General features: G+C 42.6%; 2 protein-coding genes across 2 annotated transcripts in view; one reads left to right on the top strand and one right to left on the bottom strand.

Annotated features, from left to right (window-relative positions):
* VMAC (vimentin type intermediate filament associated coiled-coil protein) overlaps positions 1 to 7,494 on the bottom strand; it is a 28,646-nt gene extending 21,152 nt beyond the window's left edge. The window contains exon 1 of the mRNA XM_068271165.1: positions 6,633 to 7,494. Within this exon, the coding sequence (XP_068127266.1) occupies positions 6,633 to 6,802 (170 nt within the window). The 5' untranslated portion in view covers positions 6,803 to 7,494. The remainder of the gene's footprint in view (positions 1 to 6,632) is intronic.
* Positions 7,495 to 13,756: 6,262 nt separating this feature from the next.
* CAPS (calcyphosine) overlaps positions 13,757 to 23,268 on the top strand; it is a 68,522-nt gene continuing 59,010 nt past the window's right edge. Inside the window, exon 1 of the mRNA XM_068271166.1 lies at positions 13,757 to 13,858. Coding sequence (XP_068127267.1) covers positions 13,795 to 13,858 — 64 coding nt within the window. The 5' untranslated portion in view covers positions 13,757 to 13,794. The remainder of the gene's footprint in view (positions 13,859 to 23,268) is intronic.

The following is a 23,268-nucleotide window of genomic DNA, read 5'->3' on the forward strand; positions in this document are numbered from 1 at the left end:
CCCACATTCTGGTTCATAACCACACCCATTTTTCGCATGCCGTACCCCATTTTTTGGCGTGCTGCGCACGCCACACAACGCCACCCCAGATGTTCGCCATGGCGGCGCGCACTTATTCCTCCCCCATTTTTGCCCCCCCCCCCTGGAAAATTTTCTACGGACGCCCATGACTGTAACTATCAATGAATTGGTGGCTGCGGACGAGCAGGGTATGTCCGCAGCCGACTATGTCCCCTGCACTCAGGCTTTCTTTCTCCTCTCGGCGTCTAGCACGCCGAGAGCAGTCTTATCTCCAGCTCACAGGGTTTCTGTCTCGCGCTGGCGCATGCAGAGACAGGACCTTTATGCTCGGAGAAGGCGCGTCAGCTGACCTGCCGGTTGGCTGACGTCAGAGGTGACTCTCGCTGCTCGGATTGGCGGATTTCCGAGGTGGGAGTGGCTGAGAGTCTCCCTCTGCTTCTTAAGCCTTCGTTCTGCATTTGCTCAGTGTCTGCTGCCATGAATACTTTGTGTTAGCGCTCAGACCTTAGACTAGTATCTAGGTGTTGAAACCAAGGACTTCACACCGGACTAGGAATTGCTATTGTTATTGATTACCTGCGTATGATTCTGGCTAAACCTCTGACTTTGCTATTGCTTAACGTTTCTGTACTTCTGCCTATCTGACTAGTTGCTGAATCTCTGCCTGATTACTGATTACTCTTCTGTCTCACAATTCTGTACTGATACTTACCTCTCTGTTGCCGAACCTTGCCTGCCTGACCTCTCTACCCACCAGTGGGCCCTCGCCACTGGTGAGGTATCTATTTGCCCACCAGCTCCTCTGGTGAGGTATTGCTTATCTTTCTTTACAGTAACTGATAGTACATTTTCCAGCTCCTCTGGGTAGGCCTGCTCAAACTATTCAGTCACTTACTCTGATAGTACCTTACCAGCTCCTCTGGTAAGGTCTAGCAAAACTATTGAGTTACGGTTGCACCAAGCACTATTCACTCTGTATCCTTGCTTACTACACTAGCATTATTGGTGATTCTGCAGATCACCACATAATCAGGTATAGTGTCTACATTATTGGTGATTCTGCAGATCATCTAATAATCAGACATCTGAGTTGCTACACCCAACCGTTACAATTGCGGTCTTATTGGTCTACGCACCCAATACATCACATGCCCATGTTCTCTGCTGCCATGTCCAGGTCACCATTTGAGAACATCCTGCGCTTCTTGCACTTCAGTGCTAATACAACCTGTCACCTAAGAGGCCACCCTGCTTATGACCGGTTCCACAAAATTCGGCCCCTCATAGACCACCTGTCATCAAAATTTGCAGATGCTTATACCCCCTGAAAAGTCATTTTGAGGCATTTGGTTTCCAGACTACTCCTCACGGTTTTGTGCCCCTAAAATGCCAGGGCAGTATAGGAACCCCACAAGTGACCCCATTTTAGAAAGAAGACACCCAAGGTATTCTGTTAGGTGTATGATGAGTTCATAGAAGATTTTATTTCTTGTCACAAGTTACTGGAAAATGACACTTTGTGGGAAAAAAAAAACAATAAAAATCAATTTCCGCTGACTTGTGACAAAAAATAAAATCCTTATAGATGGCAATATCATATTGCTTAGTAAAGACAAAGAAAATACCATTGATATGTAACTTTTGATAAGTTTTGTATTGTAAACTAAATATTGTACAATGACTTCTTAATTCTAACCACCAATATCCACCTACAAGGCACCCAAATGCCTGCTTCCCCCGACCCAGACTGTCTCACAGGTACTGGGGCCTAGCACCTGTAGTAGCTAATTAGCAAACACTAAACCAGAATTAAAGTCAAGGCCAGTACGTGGTAGATTTACTAAAATTACAGTTTAACGTCTTACCTTTTAAAATGACAGTGATGGAAATGAAAAGGGTATTTCAGCTCACGCTTTGTAGAATGGAGAGGGATGTAAGTGAATGAGGGATAGACACAATGGATGACAAAATGTTATCTGATTAACATAATGGAGAAATCTGTTAAGGAAGCCATACATTAGATGATGGACACCAGATCGACCATCATATAGACCCCCCTCATCACGCCTCAGCAAGTGGTTGCCCATGGCAACTCACCAGCTCAGGGGTCTGACTACAGAACAGTTTTCCCTTCTAGGACCTTCAGACGTTCCCGCGCCATCCAGTGGCTGGAATGGGGTATGCATCCCTGTTTGCATGTGAGCTCACTCCCTGGACTATGTTTTAAAAAGACTTCCTGGTAGGTTCCTTGTGTCCTGAAAGACTTATCCCTTTATGAACTGATATCCTGGCTTTGATCCTTGGCAATACCTTGACTACTCATTTATCCTACGTTCCTGTACCTCACCTGTTTCGGACTGTTTCCCGTTAACAAACTCCTGGCTTATTGCCGACTATGTCTACTGTCTGTTGTATCTGTACTTCGCATTGGATTATCCAGTTGCACTCAGCAGTCGCCTTCGGGCGCACCCACCTGGTCTCCAGGGCTGCGCTCATCTGGCCACACAGAGGATTCTCACTCCCCAGGTATGTGACACCGCTCTGATTGAATCTGATCAGATAGGGATCTATTACCTTCCCACATACTGTAGACAGATTTCCAACAGATTTCAGTAATCACTGATGCAGAATAACTGGAATTGTTTATTTACAAGTAACTGCAGCTCTATAAAACATCAAGCCATGCTTTGCATCCAATACAAGCAGATAGGCAGGAGTAGGAATCAACAAAACTAGAAATGGCATAGGTAAACTCATGCAGTATCACAGTAGTATCACAGTAATCACAGTGTCATCTACAGGTCAGAAGTATGAACACTACAAGCATGAAACCTATTGGAAATCGTCCTAGCTCCCGAGCCAATACCTCTCCCAGGCGCCCCTCCTATAATTAATGTGTGCCTTCCAGGCCCGTGGTGAAGCGCAACTCCAAGCCTCCTCCTGGGTTTTTTTTTTTTTTTTTTTTAAATGCCACCACAAGCACATGTACCCCTCGACACTGCTGCATGTAGTGATGTTAGTATATGTGGCGGTGACAAGTGGTACAGGCACTTGTAGTAGCATGACAGTGGGGTGAGAGAAGGTCTGACAGCCGTTTTGCAGATAAATCGCTTCCTCAGAGACCATTGGTCTATAAGGAAGCAGTTTATCCATGAAACTGCTCTCACCCCACTGTCATGTCACTGTGTCTGCACCCATTTAAGGAATAAAGGTGCTCTTATTCAAGGTATGGTGCCTTGTTTTGATGATGTGATGAACTGGTTTCTGTAGTGCACATACCTTGAGCATGTTTCCTGTTGCTGTAACCCTCCTAGCATCCCCTGCAGCATTCAGTGGCAGGCTTTGTGTCTACGTTTTGGCATCAATAGAGGAAAGCCTCTGAATGAGCCAGAGGCTTCTCCGCTCCTCCTGCACCCCACCGTTGCTCACCAACGATTCTGTTCTTCTTCCTGGCTGCACTCCTGTCTTCCTATGAGTGCTGCTGAACTGCGCAGGTGCAAATACAGCCCACGCCTGTGCAGTAGCCATTTGCTTTTACCTCCTGGTGCAAGCACCCATGAGCTTCTGCACAGGTGCAGGCCTTACTTTCCCCTGCACTGTGCTTGTACACAGACGGAAGCATGGCTTTGAGAAAATATATTTAACAAGGTTTGTCAAATATGTCCAGAGGGTCCCAGCATTACAAGGGAGAGGTTGAGGGGAATGGGGAACTATCCAGAGGCTCCCCTCTACTGAGGTAAGTATCTATCTGTTCCATTTTTTATCACAGGTACACTTTAAGTCACTGGACCAGAAAAAGCATGCAGATGAAATCCTTTGACTCCGCTTTCTGCATGCTTTTTGCAGGTGTGTGACTTTAACCACTTAAAGAGAACCCGAGGTGTGTTTAAAGAATGTTATCTGCATACAGAGGCTGGATCTGCCTATACAGCTAGCTATACTGTTAACTGTGAATAAAGTGGACTGGAGGAAACAGGGTTCTGAGTCAGAAGACCATCCTCCTAGTTCACACTAGTAATCATTATGAACCCTACACCAAAACTCGACATGTTTCATTTCCTAAATTGGAAACTTCGTCAGGAGTGCATATACCCTAGTGATAGAGTGATAAAGTGCTACACACAATAAATACAATATACATTTCACATATTTACAAAAGTTAGCAAAGTAGCAGAGTAACGGCCACCTAAACCGGCAGCCTGTTTAGGTGGCCGTTACTCTGCTACTTTGCTAACTTTTGTAAATATGTGAAATGTATATTGTATTTATTGTGTGTAGCACTTTATCACTCTATCACTAGGGTATATGCACTCCTGACGAAGTTTCCAATTTAGGAAATGAAACATGTCGAGTTTTGGTGTAGGGTTCATAATGATTACTAGTGTGAACTAGGAGGATGGTCTTCTGACTCAGAACCCTGTTTCCTCCAGTCCACTTTATTCACAGTTAACAGTATAGCTAGCAAATATGTAAATATGATAACGTTTTAATGCGATCTTAATAAAAGCTAAGTTTTATATACTTTTCTATTAGGGTATACCTTTGTTTAGTATCTTTAATCAGGTTTGTTTCTTTCTGCCTATACAGCCCAGCCTCTGTTGCTATCCCAAACCCCACTAAGGTCCCCCCGCACTCTGAAATCCCTCACAAATCACAGCCATGCTGTGAGGCTGTGTTTACATCTGTAGTGTCAGTCTTAGCTGCTCCCCCGCCTCCTGCATAGCTCCGGTCCCTGCCCCCGTCCCTTCCCTCCAATCAGCAGGGAGGGAAGGGATGCAGGCGGGGACTGGAATTCTGCAGGAGGCGGGGAGAGCAGCAGACTGACACTATAGAGATAAACACAGCCAGCTCTGACAAGCTGTTTGTCAGCAGCGTGGCTGTGATTTATGAGGGATTGCAGAGTGCAGGGGGACCTTAGGGGGGTTTGGGATAGCGACAGAGGCTGGGCTGTATAGGCAGATCCAGCCTCTGTATGCAGATAATATTCTTCAAACCCACCTCGGGTTCTCTTTAAGGACTGAAGTAATAAAACCCCTTAAGGACCAGACACTTTTTTTTCCATTCAGACCACTGCAGCTTTAACAGTTTATTGCTCGGTCATACAACCTACTATCTAAATGAATTTTACCTCCTTTTCTTGTCACTAATACAGCTTTCTTTTGGTGCAATTTGATTGCTGTTGGGACTTTTAGTTTTTATTATATTCATCAAAAAAGACATGAATTTTTTCGGTGCTGACATTTTTCAAATAAAGTAAAATTTCTATATACATTTTTGTCCAAATTTATAGTACTACATGTCTTTGATTAAAAAAAATCCAATAAGTGTATATTTATCGGTTTGGGTAAAAGTTATAGCGTTTACAAACTATGGTGCAAAAAGTGAATTTTCCCATTTTGAAGCATCTCTGAATTTTCTGAGCACCTGCCATGTTTCATGAGATGCTGGAATTACAGGATAGTATGAATACCCCCCAAATGACCCCATTTTGGAAAGAAGACATCCCAAAGTATTCACTAAGAGGCATGGTGAGTTCATAGAAGATTTTATTTTTTGTCACAAGTTAGCGGAAAATTACACTTTGTGACAACAATACTTTGGGATGTCTACTTTCCAAAATGGGGTCATTTGTGGGGTGTGTTTACTGTCTTGGCATTTTGGGGGTGCTAAATTGTAACCACCTCTGTAAAGCCTAAAGGTGCTCATAGGACTTTGGGCCCCTTAGCGCACCTAGGCTGCAAAAAAGTGTCACACATGTGGTATCACGGTTCTCAGAAGAAATAGTATAATGTGTTTTGGGGTGTATTTTTACACATACCCATGTTGGGTGGGAGAAATATCTCTTGTCCATTTACAGAGATATTTCTCCCACCCAGCATGGGTATGTGTAAAAATACACCCCAAAACACATTATACTACTTCTCCTGAGTACGGCGATACCACATGTGTGACACTTTTTTGCAGTCTTGGTGCGCTAAGGGACCCAACGTCCTAGGAGTACCTTTTGGATTTCACAGGTCATTTTGCAGTTATTTTTTTTTTTTAAATGTTTTGAATCATGTATGGTTTTCGTTCCACTTCTCACGTGCACACCACTTTGTATTGGTCTTTCATGTGGAATTCCACTAAAATTGATTCATGTTTGTGGCAGTAATATGACAAAATGTGGAAAACGTCAAGGGGGCTGGCTAATTTTGCAAACCACTGTATGTTATAGTTGTCATTGTTGTTCATCTTTTCCTGAACCTCGCATTTACTAAGGTGTGTAATCTAGTTGGTTCAATATATATTTCCTGAATGTTTGAAAATACATCAGTAAAAATGTAGGGAACACACACGGAGGTAGCGTGTGGCAATTATACCAGTGTACCACTGCCAGGGGAGTAGCACACGTTGCGCAATTAACGCAACATGCGTTACCTGGATGACACGCACGTTGTCATGGAAATGTGCGGAACATAAGTAGCATACTCACATTACCATAGCAATGCTCACATTACCCTTGCATCGCGCATTAATTGCGTAACACGCACGACTCCCCTGCAGTTAGTACTGATAAAATTAATTGGCCAGATGTCACTAACATATTCACAATGGCAAAAGTAACTCACCTGTCTTTGGTATCCACAATATTCTTTATAACAGCTTGGTAGTGCTCATCTTTGCGAATAAGGCTTTCTGCCTGTTCCCGTATTGTACCTTCCAGCTCGGTTACTCGGTGGTGTAACGCTGCCAAGTGAGCATTTGCCTCTTTAATTTGGACTGCGCTTAAAGCAGACATGGAAACAGCTTTGTGTCTTCTATAAATATATATATATTTTTTCAAAATGTAAATTTACTCAGCTTTAACGTCTAAAACTTTTAGCATGACTTCCAAAGTTCTTCTCACTTTTGTTTTAGCGATCGTGCTGGCAAAGTCTGTCTCTGTTTATAGATGTCAGTCTTGCAGTACAGCTCTTCAAAGGAGGCAGATCAAGACACATATAGCAAAAAAATAAAAATGACAGCTTGTCCTCTGGTAGTATGCTACTACCATGCAGTATAATACTGTATTGCTTTATAGGTCAAAATGTGCCTTTCTTTGTGAAATAAAATATCCATTCTACATACTTTTGTCAAGTTCTAAAGGCAATAAATGCAAGTATACATAAATTCCAGCAGTCATACAATGCATACAGACAAGCTGAAAATAAGCAGTTGTGTCCAGATACCAGTTTGGCTAAAGCAAAAGACCAATCACTGCATAGAACGAGTTCACAAACTGGCTCAGCAGCCTGAATGAAACTGTGAGAAGTGAAGATCCACAATATCCAGGATTCAGATATTAAAGAGATTATGTGATCCTAAAACCAGAACAAAGCGGAGTTGCCGGTCTTAATATTCTGCCAGTGGGCCAGAAATCTAGTTGCCAATTAGGATGTATGTAGGCAGAAAACTTAATATTTAACTTTCAGCAGCTGTCGAAGCAGGAAGCGTCTTTGTGCTGTATAGTGATTGGGTAAGCAGCAGGGGGCAGGCTCAGGCAGCTCATTGGTTAGATTGCTAGAGAAACCAGCTTGGGATAAGCTGACTATGAAGAGAGCTAGATTAACTCTTTACTTGCTGATTTTCTTCTACCAGTAACTATCACATAACTTACACCAAATCTAAAGCTGACAACATGTGGAATAAACTAGTGTCAAACCAGATTTACACTCATATTCTTATGTGCATAAAAAGTTTCCACTAGACCAAGAAATTATAATTACATTTATATTGTGTTTCACATCATGGTGCTGATCTCACTCTAAAGAGATGGCTTAAAACAGAAGAAAAAATGTAATAAAGCACCACACACAATGCTGAAAATGTATTTATTACCGTAACATTATTACTATTCATTTTGAAAGCCAGTAGATAATTAAACCCACCAGCTTTCACAGCTGTAAATCTATGACCATGCCTTTTTTTAATATATTAAACAAATACATTTTCTACAAAGGGTATATTTACAGTGCATGATAAAGGACAGATAAAGGACAATTTTTACAGAATAAACATTTATCAGGCCTAATTTAATAAGGCATCTCCAGAGATCTCTAAAGAAGTTTAGTGAGGATAAGCGATCCAGCAAACCTGAAGTGAATGAATGAAATTGACTGCTAAAAAGAAGTGGTTAGGATTTTATTTTCCACCCTCACTTGGGTCATATTGAATCATAGTCAGGGTTGGTGAGAGTTTTGTGAATTAGTGGTTGTGTCTTTACAGCTCCATGCAGCATTCTTTTAATAAATCTATTTTGTCTTGCAATATATTGTCATAGCTGTATGATAAAGCAGGTCAATTTGGTGCTGTGGATTCAATGCTGATGCTGCTCTGAACGTATAATTTATCAGCCTGACAGTGCTACTAAATTGAAAAAATATCAGCTACATAAAAATGTATTGTCACAGCTGAACATAGGGTTTATCTGCTTTTACACCATAAACAATACATTTATTGGATAAAGGGGGTTGACTGGGTGACCCAGCGAAGATGACAAATGGTGAGTATTGGTTAAGGTTCAGGTATGGATTGGCAAGGTGAGTTTTAAGAGATGGTACAATAGAAGGGTAGATAAGATCTAGTTTTAGTTGCTTGGATTACAAGATTAAGGTTAGGTATCAGAAGGAAGAGTTACCATTAGGAGAGCTGTTAGGGTTAAGTGGGAGGAGGTTAGAGATGGGCACTGGGGAAGGGTTCTTTTAGGAAATAGGTCAGGCTACAGTATTCAGAAGTATTAATTTCAGCTGAGATTAGGGTTAGGCATTAGGAAGGGGTTAATGTTAAAACATATTGATCAGTAAGAGATTAGTTGGGGTTGGGAGATCAATGGAGAAGTAACAGATATTCTGCCACTGCACTAAATTCATAGAGCCAGGTCCATACATATCCCTGCATGAGACTGTTCATTTAATACCTTTTCTACATTGCCCATTTTTCATTTCAGTAACAAATCAGCACACTAGTTTGCAAGTTTAACTGCTTGACGACCGCATCATGCCGATAGGCGTGGCCGCTGCGGCAGCCCCAGGACCGCCTAAGGCTGATTGGCGTAAGTTCCTTGGGGCGGGTATTGCAGGAGATTGCGTGCTCTAATGCACACGCATCTCCGCATGAATGACTGAGCGGAGCCATAAGTCCACCATCAGTCCCGCTAGGAGATTGTTAGACCTGCACAGCGCTGCGATCTAAGGCAGCTCTGTACTGGGGACAGCTGTGTGGCACGGCTGTCCCCTCTGTAGCTGCAGAAGTGATCCGCTGTTATAGGCTGAAGCCTATGACAGCCAATCACGCTGATTGGCTGGTGGGAGGACGGAGTAAAAAAAAAATAAAAAAATAGATAAATAGTAAAATGTATTCAAAAAATAACATAAATATTTGTGAAAAAAACTAAATAAATAAACACGGTGGGGGAGGGGGGGGGGGGGATCAGACCCCACCAACAGAAATCTCTGTTGTTGGGGAGAAAAGAGGGGGGGGGGGAATCACTTGTATGCTGAGTTGGATGGCCCTGCAGCGAGATCTTAAAGCTGCTGTGGCCTATTTGTTAAAAAATGGCCTGGTCTTTAGGGGGGTTTAACACTGCGGTCCTCAAGTGGTTAAAGCACGCTTTTTATTTTGCAAAATGCCACAGTTAGTCAAACAATTGTTTCAGGGGCCTCGCAGGGTCCCCCTTTATCAAGGCATGTGGTTTACAGACAATACAAAATGTAGTGAGTTATGAGACCAGACATTAGCAAATATTTGCCTGTTGATCACAGCACACATTTGACAGTGGCAGGGCTGGGCCGAGGCAGAGGCGAGAGAGGCTCCAGCCTCAGGGCACAGTGTGGGAGGGGGTGCACTACTCAATCAGCTATTATTCCCCTACTGAGTTTGAAGGGAAAATTAAGGAAAGGGGATACATGACAGTGACTGTAAGCCAGATAACTAGAGATTAAGGTGTTGGGGGCCCTGGGGCACCTCTTAGTCTAATAGCAATCAGTGTGTGACGGCTAGGGTGGGAGGGATGGAGGGGCGCACTTTGGTGTTTCAGCCTTGGGTGCTGGAGAACCTTGTCCCGGGTAGACAGGCAGACTTTGCAGACTGGAAGATAATTGGCTGGCTAAAGAATGTAGATGATGGAGGGGTTCTGTGGAGTGTAGATCAAGCGAAGAGTCACAGAATGCGATTGGAGAAATAAATGGACAGAAAGATATTACAACTTATTTGATGTAAGAGATGTAAGAGCAACATAAACTGGGGATAGGCCATGGACGTGAACAAATATAAGCTCATAGTGGGGACGTAGGATCAATAAGGGCTGGGTATATGATGGTGGGAATAGGAAGGAGAGGTGAGAAAGGTGATGGTCATGGTGAGATTGTAGAATAGATAAGGTATACATAGGCCCTGGTGGGATTGGCCAGTGTGTTGACTGTTAAGGTAGGTAGACAGGTGACTTGAAGGTAAAAGATGAAGATACACTTGTACAGTGTAGTATGGTCATGCTGCTTGTGTAATGTGCATCTGAAACTTTGCCACATGGCAGTGTTCCTTCATAAAATAGGAGGAAGTAGGAAAAATATGTGGCTGCAGCAGAAAACACCTGGGGAGTGAAAGGCTAGTTAAGGATTTGGTGAGGAGAAGTGACATAAAGAGTGGGAGGATATATGAGAGATGGGGTAAGGAAAGGCCACATGTGACTTCTGGTAGATTTGGGGGCCCTTGTGTTCTTTGCATTTTAGGGCCCCTTTAATCACCAGAGGTATTAGGGGGGCCACCTAACACTGTTAAACGTGACTTCAGGGCCAAATGGTTTAAATTTTACCTGGTCCAAGACCATAAAGTCGTCCCTTCTCATTCTCTACAAAACCAACTGCAGTTTCCCTTGATCACTCTTGAATATACAAATTATCTCTTTATGCCCCCTGAAGCCAGGTTTAAATACAAAACTGCTGGGACTGCTGGTGTATAGCAAGCCTATATAGCTTATACATTTTACAGAGCCACATCAACCAAACATGCACACAGCCTTTTTCAGACTTTCTGCAAGTTGGGTTGATGTGACTCTGAAAAATATATAAGCTATACATTTGCTATACACCAGCAGTTCTGGAAGTAAGCCTTAATCAGGGGCATAAAGAGATCATTTCCATATTCAAGAGTGCTGCATCACAGTAACATAGTTTGGTTGAAAAAAGACATCCGTCCATCAAGTTCAACCGGGGTAGTGGGTGAGGGGGGGGGGGAGGGGGGAAGGGGGGGGGATTCATTCTGAACCCAAACATACCCCAGTTGAGCCAGGAGAAGGCAAAAGAAAAAAAAACCTTACATGGCCTAGGCCAATTAACCTTACTAGGGAAAAAATCCTTCCTGGCTCCAGATGGCAGTCAGATAACTTCCTGCATCAACTCTCCTGGGAATTATTTAGTAATTTTAGCTGGGGATGCCCTTCAAAGCAAGGAAAGCATCCAAACCCTCTTTAAATGCAAATTTAGAGTTTGCCATAACTACTTACTGATATAAGATATTTTAACCACTCTCACTGTGAAGGACCCCTTTTTTAATAGTTGGTAAAAGCTTTCTAGGTTTATAAAAGTTAAAACACCTGCTAATTCTAAAAGGCCAAAGCCAGAGGATAAAGGACAAGCAACAGTGATGCAAGATTAGGCAAGCCCTGTACCAGACTGAAGATAAACTGTTTCAGCTTCAGTATTTTAACACCATATCAGTGTGTTGTGGGTCCTACAAGTTTCCTTCTACCTGCTGATGCTAATATTAATTAGTTACATAGTTAGTCCATCGAGTTCAACCAGTATAAAGTACAACACCAGCCTGCTCCCTCACATATCCCTGTTGATCCAGAGGAAGGCGAAAAACCCTTACAAGGCATGGTCCAATTAGCACCAAAAGGGAAAAATTCCTTCCCGACTCCAGATGGCAATCAGATAAAATCCCTGGATCAACATCATTAGGCATTACCTAGTAATTGTAGCCATGGATGTCTTTCAACGCAAGGAAAGCATCTAAGCCCCCTTTAAATGCAGGTATAGAGTTTGCCATAACGACTTCCTTTGGCAATGCATTCCACATCGTAATCACTCTTACTGTAAAGAACCCTTTCCTAAATAAATGGCTAAAATGTTTTTCCTCCATGCGCAGATCATGTCCTCTAGTCCTTAGAGAAGGCCTAGGGACAAAAAGCTCATCCGCCAAGCGATTATATTGCCCTCTGATGTATTTATACATGTTAATTAGATCCCCTCTAAGGCGTCTTTTCTCTAGACTAAATAAACCTAGTTTATCTAACCTTTCTTGGTAAGTGAGACCTTCCATCCCACGTATCAATTTTGTTGCTCGTCTCTCCACCTGCTCTAAAACTGCAATATCTTTCCTGTAATGTGGTGCCCAGAACTGAATTCCATATTCCAGATGTGGCCTTACTAGAGAGTTAAACAGGGGCAATATTATGCTAGCATCTCGAGTTTTTATTTCCCTTTTAAAGGGATACTGTAGGGGGGTCGGGGGAAAATGAGTTGAAGTTACCCGGGGCTTCTAATGGTCCCCCGCAGACATCCTGTGCCCGCGCAGCCACTCACCGATGCTCCGGCCCCGCCTCCAGTTCACTTCTGGAATTTCTGACTTTAAAGTCAGAAAACCACTCCGCCTGCATTGCCGTGTCCTCGCTCCCGCTGATGGCACCAGGAGCATACCACGCAGACCAAAGACCATACTGGACTTGTGCAATACACTCCTGGTGTCATCAGCGGGAGCGAGGACACGGCAATGCAGGCGCAGTGGTTTTCTGACTTTAAAGTCAGAAATTCCAGAAGTGAACTGGGGGCGGGGCCGGAGCATCGGTGAGTGGCTGCGCGGGCACAGGATGTCTGCGGGGGACCCAAAATTTTGAAGAATTTAGCATCCTAAGACCCCTTTTACATTGAAAACTACAAACGCACTTTTAATTTCTGGTTTTTTTTCAGCTTGATTTTTGTGCAATTGGTTGTTTTTACAGTGAGATTGCATTTGCGTTTTTATCATCAGGTCATATGAAAATAAAACACAATTCCGGAAAAATACTGTATGCACTGCATTAGTGTAAAAAGGAGCTTCATTATAATCATGGTGCCCTTGTGAATCAACTGAAAATGCGTGTGATCCAAAAATCAGATGAATACGGCGGATCAGATCAGATGTATACATGGAAATGGCATTGAACTGTCACATTACTGCTCTAAGCAGTGGTTCACAAATGCTTTGCTTAATAGCCTTAATTCACACCACAAAAGTCAATCGCAATTGCAAAGCAATATTCAGAGCAATTTTTGAATGAATGTGCATTTCTGCACATTCATTCATGCTGAATCACTCCAAATAAAAAAAGCTACATGTAGCATGTTTGCAATTTTCATCAAATCACAACGCTGCTTTGGGAACACCCACATAGGATCACACTGCACTAACGCTTTAAGTGCATCGCTAACACCCCAGTGTCAACCAGCCCTTATTGGGATAGTCATTACTAGTACATGCTTGAAAGCTCAACATCTTTCACAAGCATATGAGGCTATTCTGTTCTTGTATTTGAGCATCTTCCAAGAATTCTGTATGGTTTCTCTTGATACTCTGTAGAGGGCAGAATCACGCTGTGACTCTGCATAAATGGGCATGACGCAGGATGATACTGATGTTACTAGAGATACAGGACACAATCCACATCCTCACAGCTGCAGCCTCAGTGAGCTGGAAGTGCTGAGTGAGCATCGCTGAATGCTAGAGAAGTTCACCGGCTTGAAGAATATAGAAGGTTCAGTTGCAAGGAATACTCAAAAAGGTAGGGGTTTTGTGTTAACCTATTGTAGTTAATTTTATTTTTGTTTTAATACACTGTGTACCATGTTCAGATAATATAAGAAATGCACTCCTAAAGGGTAATAACATTTCACTGCAGGTGAAACATAAATAGCTGCAGATAGATAGATAGACAGATAGATAGATAGACAGATAGATAGATAGATAGATAGATAGATAGATAGATAGATAGATAGATAGATAGATAGATAGATAGATGCATATATACATATTTAATACACACATATACAAATTTAATGTGGGATTCTGCATACTATTCATTGATGTTTGTGGCCAGAGAACTGTATAGGGTTCATGATGAGCCAATGAATGGAAAAGCACCCATGTATTAAGAATTTTTTAAATGAATAGTTATATGCCAAGATCCACGCCCCAATACCTGATGTGACATGAACTCAAAATGAGTAGATTGGGCTGGCGGCATAACGTAGTATAAAAAAGCTATTTTATTTAAAGTCCATTAAAACAGGTGAAGAAGCTTGATCCAATCCGACATACAGCTAAACATGAAGCAACATCCCACTGTTTCAGGTTAGCCCTTTGTAAAGCTTAGAAGCTGAAATAATTTTTATGGACTTTGAATAAAAGAGCTTTTTTTTTTACTACGTTGTGGTTCCGACCAAGTCCACTATTTTTAAGTTTATGATCAACAGTGGGATATACTAGCTGTCCCTTAAAAAGCATGCTTACTTTAAAAGTCTGCCTACTCAGTAAATGTAAACTTATCTGACACTTAATAAACTTTTGTATTAATTGTGGTGTTATTTCACACAAAATATTTAGAACGGTCTGAGATTATAAAAAAAATGCATCTTCACAACATGCGGTAGCAGAAAACAGTCTTCAAATACCACTAATATATTTATAATTAAAGTAGAACTACAGTCTGAAAGACACATACGATTAAACACCTGTCTCTAATCTTCAGTGTCTATACAGTTATCCTCCCTAGTGTGGAAGCAGCTTCCTTGCAATATAATGTAATATCCAGTTCAATCTGAAAACTTTGCAGTCAGGAAAAGATCATTACAATTTATTTACTTTGCACACAGAAGTTCATTGCTATAAATGAACACATTACCTCCTGCAGTCAGTGCTATACAATTGTCTTGGCACTGATAATGCTCCCAGGACAGAATGAAACTAGACCTAAATATTCTTTCAGGCACTTAAAAAATGTTTAAAAGTATCACTAGAAATTGTAAAATACATGAAAGCACATAAATAAAAAGTACATTTCTACCAGACAGAGACAGACATGCCAGTCGGATAAGCAAAGGTTTCCAAAGGCCAATCCGGGTTTGCAGTGGCGTAGCTAAGGAGCTGTGGGCCCCGATGCAAGTTTTACAATGGGGCCCCCCTAGCACTCTATACATAACAATTGATACGACGCACCAAAACCTGCCAATGGCAACTACAGTGTCAGAGGTGCAAGAATGGGATGGGGAACAGCTTGTTAATGATTACCACTAATCAAAGTATCTATTAGAAGTGATTATTATGAGCACAGGACTAATAGAGAGCTAATACTGTAACTGAGGGAGGGCCCTTCGGGGCCCCTCTGGCCCAAGGGCCCCGATGCGGCCGCTACCTCTGCACCCCCTATTGCTATGCCCCTGCGGGTTTGGAGAGCAGCGAGATTTCCGAGATCGCAAAGAGACTAAAAAAACTGACTGAGCAAAGCATAATACATGAAATGCTCTCATAATGAAGAGTACTGTACTGATGGTGATCCTAGGCTGCCATTTCGTCCTAGGAGACCAAGGAATGGACATTCTCATGAACAATAAGGGGTTAATGAGAACACAAGGCCCAAGCATGTTAATGTTTGGAGAAAAAGGTACTGATCCTTTTGCGCTTCCCTCTGATTGGCCCGACTGGACCGAACCGGGAAGATAGAAAAGATCACTCGTGCCAGGTGGAAACAAATTGCATGGCACAATGTTGGTGAAAGGTATGCAAGGTCAGGTGTGCTGGAAGTGTGATGTGAACAGCAGCTTAAATCTGCTCTGGAATGTCACACTCCTGGAACCAACGCACCGATCCAAAGTTTTGTTAAAAGGTACATTGCAGTGCAATGGGTACATGCAAAAGGTGGAGTGTGTTGTTCAGGATTACCTTGTCTTGGTTCTCTGGAGTGAGATGGTTCTAGATTGGAGAGGAGCGAGCAGTAAGCGTCACTTCTCCTCCAGGAGAGACGTAGGGAACAATATTACACTCTGGAGCAACCAACAGTGAGGATGGTGTTACTTGTGTTAGCTCTTCCTTCCTCGGGATCGCTCTCCCCACCCTCTTTGTCACATGAAAATGTGGCTGGATCTCGATTTTTACTTCTCGTTTAACAGGGTGTCTCTGAGACAATTATACACGCGTAAAGGCTGGAAAGCAGAAGGGTTTTGGTTCTCGGAACGAGAAGTAAACATCGAGATCCAGCCACATTTTCATGTGACAAAGAGGGTAGGGAGAGCGATCCCGAGGAAGGGAGAGCTAACACAGGTAACACCATCCTCACTACACGGGTCACAATACGAGACAATACCACACAGTCCATATTCAAGCACTTATCCTCATTCTAGATGGGTAAGTGAGGAGGTGCTCTTAATGGAAAGATTGCAGAGAGTACATTCTTCCCGACCTAAGGTACGCATTCTGCCTTGGGACATAAGGGGGGCAAAGGTCCAATCAGGACATTTGGGAACATCTTTTGTCATTGAGATGCTAATCAATTTCCCAGAAGAAAGAGTACCTACCGTATCCTTCTGGGGAGGGCCACAAGGGTTAGCATGGGACGTGAGTTTAATGGATCAGGGGACTTTTTGGAGTAGAGAGGTAGAATCCTGGGAGACATCAGGTAGCACCCCGGGGACTCTCTATGATGGAAGGGTTCTGGGACTAAAAAGAGGGAGTTTAAAATAGCGCCCTTAGTCCGGGAGGATGAAGGACCATGGACATACTTTTTTTCATCCCACAGTCCATAGAGTTTAAAGGTCCAAATAGATCTTGCATAATGAGAAGGGGAACCGTGACAGTGAAAGTGGGGGTTCCCACGACTCCCAAAGCTCAGGTAGTCACCCTGCCAGTGACTACCCAGGAACCCCACCTACCGTCATGTGATACAGTGGTTTGCAAAAGTATTCGGCCCCCTTGAAGTTTTCCACATTTTGTCACATTACTGCCACAAACAGGAATCAATTTTATTGGAATTCCACATGAAAGATAAATACAAAGTGGTGTACACGTGAGAAGTATAACGAAAATCATACATGATTCCAAACATTTTTTTACAAATAAATAACTGCAAAGTGGGGTGTGCATAATTATTCAGCCCCCTGAATCAATACTTTGTAGAACCACCTTTTGCTGCAATTACAGCTGCCAATCTTTTAGGGTATGTTTCTACCAGATTTGCACATCTAGAAACTGAAATGCTTGCCCATTCTTCTTTGCAAAACAGCTCCAGCTCAGTCGGATTAGATGGACAGCATTTGTGAACAGCAGTTTTCAGATCTTGCCACAGATTCTCGATTGAGTTTAGATCTGGACTTTGACTGGGCCATTCTAACACATGGATATGTTTTGTTTTAAACCATTCCACTGTTGCCCTGGCTTTATGTTTAGGGTCGTTGTCCTGCTGGAAGGGGAACTTCCGCCCCAGTCTCTAGTCTTTTGCAGACTCCAAGAGGTTTTCTTCCAAGATTGCCCTGTATTTGGTTCCATCCATCTTCCCATCAACTCTGACCAGCTTCCCTGTCCCTGCTGAAGAGAAGCACACTCAGAGCATGATGCTGCCGCCACCATATTTGACAGTGGGGAGGGTGTGTTCTGAGTGATGTGCAGTGTTAGTTTTCTACCACACATAGCGTTTTGCATTTTGGCCAAAAAGTTCCATTTTGGTCTCATCTGACTAGAGCACCTTCTTCCACAAGTTTGCTGTGTCCCCACATGGCTTGTGGCAAACTGCAAATGGGACTCCTTATGCTTTTCTGTTAACAATGTCTTTCTTCTTGCCACTCTTCCATAAAGGCCAACTTTGTGCAGTGCACGACTAATAGTTGTCCTATGGACAGATTCCCCCACCTGAGCTGTAGAACTCTGCAGCTCGTCCAGAGTCACCATGGGCCTCTTGACTGCATTTCTGATCAGCGCTCTCCTTGTTCGGCCTGTGAGTTTAGGTGGATGGCCTTGTCTTGGTAGGTTTACAGTTGTGCCATACTCCTTCCATTTCTGAATGATCGCTTGAACAGTGCTCCGTGGGATGTTCAAGGCTTTGGAAATCTTTTTATAGCCTAAGCCTGCTTTAAATTTCTCAATAACTTTATCCCTGACCTGTGTGGTGTGTTCTTTGGACTTCATGGTGTTGTTGCTCCCAATATTCTCTTAAACAACCTCTGAGGCCCTCACAGAACAGCGGTATTTGTACTGACATTAGATTACACACAGGTGCACTCTATTTAGCCATTAGCACTCATCGGCCAATGTCTATGGGCAACTGACTGCACTCAGACCAAAGGGGGCCGAATAATTATGCACACACCTCTTTGCAGTTATTTATTTGTAAAAAAATGTTTGGAATCATGTAGGATTTTCGCTCCACTTCTCACGTGTACACCACTTTGTATTGGTCTTTGACGTGGAATTCCAATAAAATTGATTCATGTTTGTGGCAGTAATGTGACAAAATGTGGAAAACTTCAAAGGGGCCGAATAATTTTGCAAGCCACTGTACACATCAAGTTGTAAAAAGTGGCCCTTTTCTGTTAAATCAACTGAGGGCTATTCCAGTTATCATGGAGGCCCAGCTTCAATTGATCACTTGGCAGATTAACTTAGAAGAGTGGGTAATATCTAATATCTACCCTAACTGCAGCACTGTCACTGCCACCCTGGTACAGGCTTTTATGTCATGGGCACATTTCACAGGGAACAGTGTAGCCAGAAGAAGGTCCTGGGATTTAGCAGATACAATCTTGGGAGGCATGGGCGCTGGATTGGGGGTAGCAAACAGTGTAGAAATAGAAGGTATGACAGAGGTCATTCAACAATTAGGCACATTGGGACAACAGAATGTGGGTACCCAACATCATCTGAACTTGGTTTTGGAACAGTTAACGCACAACACATATAAAGTTCAGGGGTACACTCAAAGGCACATTCAAATAATTCTTCAGAAGATGATTGCACATGTTAGGGGTACTGCATGGGAAACAGCATGCTTGTCTATGCAGACCGAGTTAACAGCGGATTTTAAGATAATGGCTCAAGCTTTATCAGAAGGTTAAACTCCTTTACAACTGAGACTTGACAAGGAGAGATTTATCGATTTTCCTGGGGAAGGATCTTTTGCATGGAGGCGCCGAGATGTCTGAGTAAACAGGTGGAGAGGGTGCGACAATTGTTTATGCACCGCTACTTCCTACCTATGGAAAAACCCAGGTAGTTTTTTCCAGTAGTATCACTGGGGACACCTGTTTCTTCCACACATGTCTTACACCATGACCTGAGAGGTCGAGATTTTTTGGTGCTAGACGGGGAGGTGAAACAAGTAGATTTTTCTTTATGCTGGCAATTCTCAGAGGAGTACCTGTGTTTGCCAGGGCAAGTCAGATTTAGTGAGGAAGCATGCTGGCTCAATAACACAGAATGCGCAGCTGCCATTCAAAAGATCCATCCCGAAGCCAAACCAATATTTCCGGTGGCTGAAGGAAAAGTTTGTTTTTTAAACATGATGTCTACTGACACATTCATGGTACATTTTCATAATTGTTCCAACAAGGTTGATCTTACAAGGGGAACTTATTGTGTGAGCGGAGATCCCATATGGATCAAGTCAGCAAGGTTTGACTACGTTATTCCTCAAATTGTTAAGAGAACTCTAAAGTTCAAAGCTCCACAGGAAGTGCCCATCCTGAGGGATAACACGCCATAAGACAAATGAGTACAGGTTTTGACACAAGACCACACTTTGTTACAACTGTTAAACAAACAGAAAACTAAACTAGAGGTGATATTTCACCATGATCAAGGGGATCTTAAAGAGGTTGAACACAAATATAATCAGGTGAGTTCCAGTCTGATCTGGTGGAGAAGGTTTCTGGCGATGTTCCAGGAACACTCGGACTGGGCCTCCGCAGTTCAAAATTTCTTTCTACACCCACTGGTCGTAATGATGGGGATGACAATCATAGGCATCATTACACAGGTGAGTTTGTGTGTGAAATTATGCAAACAAATCAACATGGTTAAGAGATTGGTGTCAGATAAACAATCTCATAATTTCCAAGCTAAGCGACATACAAGGATAGGTCTATAGCTTTCAGCAGTACCTATGATGGAGCTTATTGTATAAAGGTGCTCTTTTAGAAGACACCTGGCACTGCTCCATTGCTTAACAGACAAACAAATTTCACTTTTACTTGAACATACAAGTTTGTAAGTGATACGTAAGTGACGCAAATGCTGAGAATGTGGAATATAGGGACCTAGAAGTAGGGCATCTCCAGATAGCCTGGTTACAGGAATTCCAAAAGGTCTTGCTTTCTCTCCCAGGGATAACCACCTAGAGCAGAGGAAGTGTGTGAGCACGAGCATCGAAAACATAAAGAAAAGAAAACAGGTGCTGTCCGAACTAGTAGAAGGGATCTGCATATCAAGCCTTTTCAGGGGGGATTGTTAGAATGTAAGGCCTCAGTTGCTTTAACTGAGTTTAGTCAAAGGACTTGATTTGCAGAGTCTCCCTTTAAGCAGAGTTTCTCGGAGAAGAAATGATGCAGTCAGTAACAAGGAACCTGTTCCTTGTGGAAGGGCACATAATGGGTTATCAGGTGTAAGGTCTAACTGCTCCGACCGTTAGAGGACAGAAACGGTAAACAAAGCCGATTTTTACAAAACATTGCATTCTTTGCAACTAGGTTATAAAGCAATGGAATATTAATTTATGAGGTGGTTCACATGCCCATGCCCGCCAATTGTAGGCTTGGGGGTATGGCTCAGATGAGGTCACATTTAACTCTTTGGTGATCAGTATTAAAGCCGGGGACGGGCTGCAGAGAGGCACTTCTGCTTCCTGTGACTGCTGGCTTTAACCCTTTACTTTTATTTATAATATGTCTTGTCATTTTATCTAACTGTATATGCTGTATATAGGACTAAGAGCAACGTCGTCTAGATATCACGTAGTCTAGATGTAACTTAGTATAGATGGAACATAAGCTAAAACCTGGTTTCCATGCAAGGGAGCCAAGAGCTGTACCGCGAAGGACTTACTACAGAATAATCTGCTTCGCTAAGATGTAATCACATGTACTGTATATCTGTTTTACTGAATAAACTCCTAAACTTTGAGGACGCCTAAGAAGTTCTATCTCCTATGCTGTTGCTGTGATGAGAGTCAAGTTATCTCACTTCCTGTGAGTTGCAGCTCTAATGAGTTGCTGGTGCCGGAACAAAGGTGTAGTGTTGTTGCCAATAGCAACCAACGTATAGTTTCTTACAAAATGTGCTTTAAATTACTTTTCTCCCACGTTGCTGTCATTCACAGTAGGTAGAAGAAAGCTGACATAACTGACATGTTTTGGACTAGCCCATCTCCTCAGGTGAGATTCTTGGGGTTCTCTTTACTGTCAAAAGCACTTAGTGAATGGCAGTTGCGCAGTTCAACTGCCAGAATAGTGTACAAACAGGTAGGAGGGATGGCCTGCATCTATGTATATATTCTTTCTAGGGAGTTGCAATTCTAAAGAATAAATTAAATACTGAGAATACCCCATGAAGAGATGGACTAGTCAAAAACCAGGTTTGTCAGATTTGTACTAACTACTGTATGTGACAGTAACATAGGAGAAAAGTAATATACGGCTAATTTTACTCTGGGAGAAACAGTTCTTATGTGTTTACATGAATTTTCAATTTTACAGTTTTTCTCAATAGTGGTCCTTTAACTTGAGGACCACAGTGTTCTACCCTCCTAAAGACCAGGCCATTTTTCATTAAATTGGCCACTGCAGCTTTAAGGCCAAGCTGCAGGGCCACACGACACAGCACACAAGTGATTCCTCTCCCCCCCTTCTCCCCACCAACAGAGCTCTCTGTTGGTGGGGTCTGATCGCCCCCCAGATGTTTGTTTGTTTATTTATGTTTATTTGTGTATTTTTTTTAATAAAAAAAATGTGTTGTTTTTTTTAAAACTAATGTACGCCCCCCTCCCCCCCCCCCCTGCCAGCGAATCCCCGTGATCAGCAGTACGCCACTGGTACGCCACTGGTTAAAAGGAACTGAAGTGAAAATACTCTAATGAGATAATGAATTGTATGTGTAGTACAGCTAAGAAATAGAACACTAGTAGCAAAGATATAAGTCTCATATTGTTTCCAGTACAGGAAACGTTAAGAAACTTCACTTGTTACTGATCAGCTGCAGTGCTATTTTCTGAAGCACTTATACATCAAAGAAACAGTGAAAGACTTCAGATAATATTTTAGTGCAGGGAAGTTCAAAGTGTCATTCGCTCTGCTCTGTTTCATAGTTTAACATACAGAGTGTAGTTTGTAAACTACAAATATTAAGAATGATGCAATGTTATAAAAAAAAAAGCTATATAACTGAAACTAATGTTCTATCTCTTAGCTGTACTACACATACAATTCATTATATCATACTTGTTTTTTTGTTTTGTTTTTTTGCTTCAGTGACACTTAGGTTGTTCTTGGAACTTTTAATACTGCAGCACTGAAACATAGGGAGAACTTTTCACAATAGTTCCACTTTAATGTTATGTTATGGCCAGAACCCAAAGTCTGGGTACTTCGAGTTCTGGATGGCCAGTATGCAAAAGTGACCAGGCTACAGCAGCCAATGTCAGAAACAATTTGAATTTGGCAGCAGTATCTGCATTTTTACCTGGCTCAGGCTTTAGATTCCCATTAATTTTGGGACTCTTGAGTTCATCTTTCAACAGCCAATAGCAGGCAGGCATAATCATCTCTATGTTCACAGGGAAAACATTAGCAGGTGCCCCCCTCACAGCTTTTCCCTAACTACCTTATGTAAGTGATGATTGGGTGTGGAAGGAGTTTGCACGTCTCACAGGCTGCTGTTTAGTCTATCCAATCAACATTGGCTGGCTCTTGTTATACTGATTGTTTGGCTCCAGCAATTGAAGTTGCCTACTTTGAACAAGCATGCATCCAGCAAAGTCAGACTTAAGACATTCTGTACACTTGTTCCAAGTCAGTGAAAGAAAAAAGCACCATAAGCAGACAGAGGCAGATCGACAGAGGTGCCGCATGGCTCGTGCTATGGGTCCCACAAGCGCCATGAGGATCATCCCTGACCCCTCCTCCCTGGTGCTGCACTGCCTCCTCAACACTCACAGAC

This window comes from Hyperolius riggenbachi, chromosome 1 (genome assembly GCF_040937935.1).
Source record: "Hyperolius riggenbachi isolate aHypRig1 chromosome 1, aHypRig1.pri, whole genome shotgun sequence".
Lineage (NCBI taxonomy): Eukaryota > Metazoa > Chordata > Amphibia > Anura > Hyperoliidae > Hyperolius > Hyperolius riggenbachi.